Source organism: Quercus suber, unplaced genomic scaffold (assembly GCF_002906115.3).
Source record: "Quercus suber isolate HL8 unplaced genomic scaffold, Cork oak 2.0 scaffold_135, whole genome shotgun sequence".
Taxonomy (NCBI): Eukaryota; Viridiplantae; Streptophyta; class Magnoliopsida; order Fagales; family Fagaceae; genus Quercus; species Quercus suber.
In genome coordinates this window covers 361381-370563 of record NW_027069597.1, presented here as the reverse complement: position 1 = coordinate 370563, position 9183 = coordinate 361381, and the positions used below count along the sequence as shown (strand labels likewise).

At 36.7% G+C, this 9183-nt stretch overlaps 1 protein-coding gene across 1 annotated transcript; it reads right to left on the bottom strand.

Moving 5' to 3' along the window:
• Positions 1-2148: 2148 nt before the first annotated feature.
• Positions 2149-8813, bottom strand: LOC112012688 (ATPase 9, plasma membrane-type). Its single transcript, XM_065776492.1, has 15 exons — positions 8490-8813; positions 7515-7634; positions 7320-7418; positions 7079-7216; positions 6666-6980; positions 5998-6324; positions 5707-5826; positions 4850-4972; positions 4637-4741; positions 4228-4537; positions 3441-3955; positions 3119-3292; positions 2839-3021; positions 2558-2739; positions 2149-2475 (listed from the first exon to the last, which is right to left on the bottom strand). Exons 1-15 carry the CDS (start codon positions 8544-8546, stop codon positions 2379-2381), a joined length of 2865 nt encoding a protein of 954 aa, XP_065632564.1. The 5' UTR covers positions 8547-8813; the 3' UTR covers positions 2149-2378.
• Between the last annotated feature and the right edge of the window lie 370 nt (positions 8814-9183).

Genomic DNA, 9183 nt, shown 5'->3' with positions numbered 1-9183 from the left:
CTGTTCGCAGGCTCATTCGCGCTTTTTATATAGGTAATGGATCTACCTTAGTTGCCCGTCTTTTCTAGCTATGTGTTTGTTCTTATTGGCCTGAAAACTCTGTAGTTCCTTAATTAATTCCTATGAAGTACGAATACTCCAAAATCCATAGCATTTCCACGTTGAACGGTAGGAATGGACACAGCAGCATAGGAGATACCTTCTTGATGAACAAGACCAATTTAGAAACACTTTGCATATGTGTCCACATTGCATGAAGAGGAAAAAAATATAAATTTTTACTTAAATAATCCTTTAATTTTAGATATGTTTTTATTATGATTTTTTATTTTTATAATTGTAATGTGTATATGAAAAATTTGTTTATTTAAAAATAATATATTAATTTTAGAAATTATTACCTCTACTACTAAATAGCTATTACAACTCTTTTAGAGAGAAATAGTTACTTCTTATTTTAAAAAATGATTATTCTTTATAATAAAAATAAAACCAAATTAAAAAATAACTAAACTATAGAAATAACTACTATATTTTGATTTTTATTACAATTTACTAAACACGCCTTAGTGCCTAATGAGGTATCAACTTACCTAAGGTGGTGTTGATACTTAGGCTTATCCAAAGGTCAAGCCGAGTTGGTTTTGGACCCAACCCCAACTCGACCCACTAGCATCAGGTGGAGGGCGAAGGAACCCAAAACCGACCACTGGCATCAATCGGTTGAGTCGATTTCGGGTTCGGGTGTGGCTTGGTTGGTTGCTGGAAAACATCGCCGGAAACTACAAAGCTATGTCAAAAACTGCATTTTTTGCCAGAATCTACAAATTTCACATATAGCTCTGGTCAGGTTCAGGTTTCTTGGGTTTTGGAAAAGCAAACCCACCACTTGACCCACCAGCGTTGGTTCTTGGAATCAAATACCCGCCACTGACCAACTGGAGCTTCAGTTCGGGCTGGAATCGAGTTGATGTCAAGCAGTTTGGTTTGTTTTTCCAGCTCCGGTCAGATCTGGACACCCCTATTGATACTTAAGTTTGGGCAGAAGTGAAGAGGGAATGAAATTGATAGTGCTATGTACAAAGTTGACCTAGATTTGGCCAAGGAGTGCAATCAATGGTTGTGACTTGTGATTGACATGTCAATGTAAATCCGCAGGCTCATATTTTTTTCCCCAAGAATATTCAACCAATAAAATAGAAACGTAACTTACTTGTCACTGGCATAACATTGCAAGTCTTAATTCTGTACACCTAGTGACACCAAAGTGAAGCACAAGCCACTCTATAGGAGTTACTGTTAATACTATTTGAGAAAAACATTTTTAAGATTACGTTACGGTTTTCAAAGAATATTTCACTTCATCTCACTATCTCAGTAATTACAAATAGTAAAAATGTTTTTCCTAGAAGTTATCCAAGAGAATGGTGCAAAACATCAAACTGAAGCAAATTGACATTTATAAGATGGTTAAAGCCAGAAGTGCTGTGTCCCAAGTCCACATTTCAGCTTGCCGCAGCCAAGCCATATTCCAGCAGCAACTCCATAAGCTCAGCTTAGAGGATAACTGATGCCGCAGCACTTAGTTCGTTAAATTGAATTCAATAAGCAATTCCTATTATGTAGGAGAGCAGATAGGAAGATTAGGCTGGTTATCATGGATTGAGATATGGTGCAAATTGTATTTTGAATTGGATGTAACTGCTATCAGAAGATGTATTTAAATACAGAAAGGGATGATTAAAGGGCAGCCAATTAGTTACCCCTCACCCCAAAAACACACCTTTCCTCTCTCTTATTCTTGAAGTTAGTCATCTCAAATTTGACTATTTATTCATTTTCATAACAGGGTTGTATAAAAAAGACATCCATTTAATGTGACAAATGTGGGAAGACAAAAAAATATGTATATATTTTCTTGAAGAGTGACATTGGGAGATGGAATCACATATTAATCCCTTTCAAAAGAAAAGATACCACAGTTAGCTGATAAGACGTAAACTAGCTTGAACTGATGCATCACATACTGCCCATTAGTAAGGCAATTAGGCACAAGACCCTGATTAAATAAAATTTTTGTTCAATTATGTGTCTCATTGTCTGTCTGTGTATGCCTGCATGTGCATGAGAGAGGGAGAAAGGAAGAAATTATCATTGAAAATGAAGGAAAACATATTTCATACTAAGTTAGTTGCAGACTAGTATTCCTAATCTCTTTTCCAACCTTGGATTGTCTTGGACAATCTCATTGTTGGATTATTCTAAACCTTTGTGTCCTACAAAATCATATAAGAAAAGAACAAAGGGTAAGCATAGAATTCTTATTCCTAGTTGTCACTTCTCTGTCCCACCTCTCTTGCCAAAAATGCTTTCGTTACTCAAACAGTGTAGTGTTGCTGAATGGTTTCAATATCAAGTCCCTTCAATTTCACAACAGACTCAACATGCCCCTTAAGTGTGTGGAGCTCCCTCAACCTGGAAACCAAATAGAAAGAACATAAATCAAGATACATTGATATTCAATTGTTAACATAATATCAGCTTCCCTGAACAGTACCTGGCAACTTCAGCTCGCCTCTTGGCCTGTTCAGCAATTTCAGACAACTCCCTATGACTGTTCTTATCATTGAAGAGTTCCGATGATTCTGGAGGCTGCAGTCCATGCAGAGTACGTTGAGCTGCAGCCCATTGTGCCTCCCTCTCTCCCCTTCCATAATCCTTCTTTGTTGTGAAAGCAGTCTGGACAACATTGTGCAATAAAAGGAAGGGTCAAAGACTGGTAAAAAATATTTGCCCAAATCTCCCAACATTCCTTGTAATAAAGGAAAAATCAATTACCTTATTTTGAAGTAGATTATTCCAGGCTTTGCCACTCAATGCATATCGTATCATGAATTTAAGAATATCCAGAGGGATGTAAAAGATGATGCTGTAGAGCCAAATAACACCAGCCCATCCCCAACCAATTCCACGCATCCTTGCAAAGCCCCAATTTCCATACACAGCAATGATAGTAGCCACCTTAAAAAATCAATCAGAAAATAAGTAGTTAGATCATTTGTGTTATGTGCAAGAGAACCATATCATCAACTAGAAACTAGATTTTCCCAACACTCACCAACTGTGCTATAAGAAAAGCAACCATAAGCAAGAGGCCAGGGCGTTCAACATAAGACCAGCTTCGAGACCGAGTAACAAAGATTAGTGCCTGACTTACAATACTCACTTGAAGATAGACAGCTGCTGTAAGCTCGTAATTGTTGTTCCTGATAGGTCTTACACCAAACTTATCCTGCCAATTTATTTAGGTATAATTAAATTTGCAATTGGATTGATTTCACGAAGGGAACAATAGTGAGAAAATATTTCCAGAAGTCCAAGCAACTGCCATAAAATTTGTATTGTAATCAATTTATTAGCTGGGTTAATGATTTTCTTACTGAGAAGAAGTCAGTTTTGTGAGCAGCCCAGAAGAAAACAAGAGTCATAACAGCTAGATAGGTGCCAAGGACAATGCCAGTAGCAAAGATCTCTTTAAGCTTCCATGAGTCCGGAAGAGGAGAAGGCTTCACCCTGTCTTTTGAAATGGTCATAATAGTCCCATCGTTGAGTATGGCAATTATCAGAACCATGAATGGTGAGAAATCGAATTTCCATATCAGCGCCAGTAGCATAAAACCCAGAACAATGCGAATAGTTATGGAAACTGCATAGATGGTGTAGTTCTTCATTCTCTGGAAAATGGCTCTGCTAGTCAATACAGCACTAATAATTACACTCAATCCTGGCTCTGTCAGGACTATGTCCGATGCACCCCGGGCTGCATCTGTTGCATCAGCTACTGCAATTCCAATATCTGCCTTCTTTAGAGCTGGGGCATCATTCACACCATCTCCAGTCATCCCACATATATGCTTCTTCTCTTGCAGCCTCCTCACAATTTCATATTTATGCTCTGCAGGCTTCCAGTTAGTTAGTTCCATTTGAGAAATCTCACAATCATTCAACTAAACTTTGAATCATCCCAAATTGAAACATATTCAAACATTCAAGAAATAAAATCTCACACTGATTTTCCTTGATTTTTGAATTTTATAGAATTGTTTACATATTTTATCAATTCATTCCCAAAAATAGAATCTTGTACAGAATGGTTTAAAATGTTACAAGGGCTAACAGTGAAAACCTCATAAATTTCATTCAATATAAAGCATTTAGTAAAATTACCCGGGAAGACACCAGCAAAACCATCAGCCTTCTCAATAAGCTCATCAACGGGAATGGTAGCAATGGACTCATCCTTGTGCTCCCCTAGTAGGGTGGAAGAAGGATACATGTTTGTTCCCATGCCAAGCCTGCGACCAGTCTCCTTCCCAATGGCTAGCTGGTCACCAGTGATCATCTTAACATTGACACCGAGATTGAGGGCACGGCGAATGGTCTCTGCACTGTCATGCCTTGGAGGATCAAAAAGAGGCAATAGACCCACAAACTGCCATGGTCCTCCTGTGCTCTCTTTTGTTTTTTCTGGCACAGTCTGATAGTAATAGACAATGAATGATATATAAGTTTGGTTATCTGAACCATAGCTTTATCATCCAAGTATAATTCTGAGGAAAATAAAACACAAACTCACTTGTCTAGCAACAGCAAGAGAGCGAAGACCACGATCAGCAAACTTATCGATGATTGCATGAGCTCTCTGTCTTGCATCATCCCGGAGGTTGCATAGCTCTATGATCTGGTAGAGATTTCAAATACTTAGTTATATAGATAACAAGAAAAATAGTTTGAAGAAGGTAAAAAAAAAGGAAAAAAATTCAGTAGTGTAAGTCAGATAATCTATCACCTGCTCTGGTGCTCCTTTGCTAACTCGGTGCCAGTTGCCTTCAGAGTCTTTGTATGTTATCGCTGTACGCTTATCAACTGGGTTAAAGGGCAAGAAATGTACCTCAGTGATACCTTCTCTGGCCTGCCATGCAAAAAACGCAAAACAAGATATGGATTTTTATTATTCAACTATAGAATGGTTTCCCAATGCTTAAAATGCTCTGTGAAAAAGTGCCCTAGTTAACATAAAGCTGGTTCAAAGCTGTCCAACAAAGTGCATTGGAACTAACCTTCTTATCTATACTAAGGAAAGAAATTAATTGAAAAACACTTCCAATAATCCACTGTTAAATTTTGAGTACATTATCATTTAGCAATGCATATTAATGATTTAAAAATACTCCAAAATCTTCCCAGTTCTTTGTATTTCTACAACAGTTTTGCATTAAATGTTAACCTAGAGGCTCCATCTAGATTGACAAGGAAACCAATATATATTCATATGGCATCTTATCTATATTTGATAGGTAAAACCACCCCCCCTTTCTTTTTCTAGATGAGTGTCTGCATTCCCTTACATACCAACAATCCAAACAGAAATTATTTTTTCCTATGATAATCTAATTTAGGTTTAGTGCTAATAAGAAACAGCTTACAAATCCCTTGAATGTTCAAAAGACATTAAACCAACCAGCTTGTCAAGGAATTTTTTAACAGATAGCATGGTGCTACATTGTATGTGGGGTGGGGGGGATTATAATGACAGCAAGATCTTAAAAGCCTGAGCAGATCCCACAGCCATAGAAAAGAACATGACTTTCAAACAAAATGAATAAGGGAAATATCACATAGATTAAATTTTTCTTGTACACATACCTCCTTGGGGTCACCCAACATACCAACAATACAAGCATCAATAGCATCCTGATTCTCAACCCTAGAAGCCCTAGCCCCAAGTAAAATCAAAGTGTCCTGGTTCACATCCTTCACAAATACCTGTTAATTAACCAAATACTTCCATGATTAATGAATCACTGAGTATCAAAATTGTTGATTTGCTCAAAAATAAGATGATAGTCCATGTTCTCATGCAAGTCCTTATTGTTTTAACTCATCTATTTTTAGTGTTATGTTAGATACAAACTCATCTATAATTCAATTACAAACCTCAACCATGGACCTGTCAACTGTAAGCTTGTTGAGAGTAAGAGTCCCGGTCTTGTCACTACATAGGACGTCCATTCCAGCCATCTCTTCAATGGCTGTCATCCTCTTGGTGATAGCCCCTTGTTGTGACAGCCTGTGGGAACCAATAGCCATTGTCACAGACAATACAGTTGGCATTGCTATTGGGATACCTCCAATGAGAAGTACTAAGAGATTGTCAATCCCATCCCTGTAAGCACGGTGCTGAATTGGGTACATTACAATTATCTCCACTGCCATCCCCACAGCAATCGAGCATATGCAGAAGTTTCCAATTGCAGTCAAAACCTGATCAAACAATCACCATCCAGTGCACATTAGTGAAAACAAATAAGACATTTAATTGGAAGGTCTAATTATTCAAACTTAATGCCATCAATGTTGCACTGATTTCAGTACATAGAAACATTTGTCAACTTCATTGAAAATTTTAGAAGCCTGACCTTTTACCAAATTCTCTATAGCAATATTCCAACATAATGAGGTTTTCAGTAATTATTTAGTAAGCTCATTAATTATAAGGAAATTATATCACAATTTCATAAAGTATGCCCCCTCCCTACCCTCTCATTCATGAGTCTTTCTCAGATTCTTTCCCTATATTTTGCACTTGGCTGTAGAGATGGTACCTTTTGGAAGTGTCCTACTTGGTTAGTGCTGTCGACCAAGTGAGCAGCCTTGCCGAAGAAAGTGTGCACACCAGTGGCAATCACAATAGCCTCAATCTCACCTTGCTTGACAGTGGACCCAGAGAAGACTTCAACACCCGGATGTTTTGTAACTGGCAAAGACTCACCGGTTAGGGAAGACTGGTCAATCTTAAGCGGGTCTCCCTCCAGGAGACGAGCATCAGCTGGGATGATATCTCCTAACTTGACACTAATCACGTCTCCTGGTACCAAGATTGCAGCATCTTGCTCTGTCCATCTTCCATCTCTCAGAACCTACAAGCAATCAAGCAAGCATATGAATTTACTACTTCACACAAGGACAGTGTATTTCTTATGGATATTATTGTAGCCACGTTATCATGTACAATTACCTTGGTTTTTGGTGCAAGACCTGCCATAAGTGCTGCTGCAGCATTGCCTGCATTGTTTTCTTCTATGAAGCTTATGGTGGAGTTAATAATAAGCAATGCCACTATCCCCACAAAATCCTGCCAGTCTGGTGGGCGCCCCTGCATTAGATCGTTAAAAAAAGAAGAAAAGAATAATGTTACATATGATACAGAGATTTTGTTATTATATGAGTGTGAAGAGAGAGAGATAGGTAGATGTTACCCCTCCATTTGCCAAAGCTATGGCCATGATAGCAGCAGCCTCCATCACCCATGATAGAGGATTCCACATAAAACCCAAGAATTTCAGAAACTTATTTTCCTGTTTCAGTATTGTTTTTAACAGATCAGTTTATTATTGCCTTTAAAACTAGATGTGAATAGAAGAAAATACACACAAAAGTAACATTAATATTGCCTTCTTTTCTTCTAGCTTGTTTTGGCCAAAGATTTGGATCCTCTTTTGGCCTTCCTCGGTTGACAAACCCGCTCTTGTGCATTGCAACTGTTCAAATACTTCCTGAATTGGTATGCGCTCCTGTATGAATACACATAACATCATGAATAATTCAATAACTTAGCACCTTCAATTTTCAAATTCAGAAAAATATTTTGGTTAAATTTTTTTGTTTCCCCAGTTGCTAAAATGAGACTTTAAAAGTTAAAACCATTCCTTCTTTCGACAAATCAAAAAATATGATACAATTATCTAATCCATATATGCACCATAATGGGGAAAAAAATAATACTAAAACTGGCCGTAATAAGTAGAATTATTTTTTTTACTTTGTTCCGTGTACTGAGTAACAGTGAAGTGATTCAAGATTTTGATTTGTTCAATTTTCACACATTTTCTCAACCACCAAACAGAGACCAAAAATGTCAATAACTAACACAGAAACAGCTTCTGTGTACACATCAACTTTTTTAGAGTTCTGATTCTTAACAAAAATACAAACTTTTAGGGCTCTGCGTTATTATTTATTTATTTATTATTATTGCAATAAAATAAACAACATATTGACCTAAACTTATTTAAAGACATTAGACATCTAGAACAATTATTGAGTACTCCAAGTATAACTCAATGTTTTTCCGTTCACATAATAGTGTGTCTCATTAATTAAATATATAATAGACCCACCATTCATGCGTTTATGTTTGTCATGCAAACAAAAGGAATCTTAAAGTGATTTATTATATTCCTGCTTCAAGCACAGTGCACTAACAAAGACATATCAATACCAAAAACACAAAAAGGAGACGCGGAAAACACTTTCTAAGAACAAAAAAACAGATTTTACAAAAACACTTTTCTCATCAAACGCATTAACAAAAAGACAAAAACATTGTGTGACAAAACAAAATCAAAAAAGAAAGAATAAAAACATACAAGATCTACGCTCTCCTTCTTTATCTCTTCCAAGCTTAAGCCTTTGTTCTCAGCCATTTTGTTTTTTCCGTAAGCTCTCTCACTCTCAAAGGAAACCTATATGTATGATGAATGAGAATGAATCCTTCTCTCTCACAAACACACACACACACACTCTCTCTTTCTCTCTATAACACTCTGTGGGGGCCACTAGTTCGTTGCGGAAAATAGAAAGAGGATCCCTATATATTTTTTTTCTCAACAAACAAGAGTAATGTTATAAACACTACTGATGATGCATATCACAAATTTCACACACGTTTAGTTGGCATGCTACAACTTATAAACTTTCTTTTTCCTTTGACAGAGTTTGAGTTTGAATAGGTGAGTAATTATTATTAAGGATAAACTTAAACACAGTATCTTATGCGCATTTATTAAGTTCTCTAATACTTACAATGTTATCACAAAAAAAAAAAAAGGTTTCCTAATACTTCAAGTATTTGAATTCAATCGGGAAACTTAATGCAATGTATTTTAGGTTTACCCCATTAGCAATTACTAGTTAATATAATAGTTATAATAATTAATTGAATTATTAAGATTAAAAGGAAATAATAAAGAGAGTAGTGAGTAGTGAGGTGAGGTGTTTAATTGAGAAAGTTTAGAGGTGATATGAGAGAATTAAGGAGCGAGAGTGTTGGTGGTCCCTTTG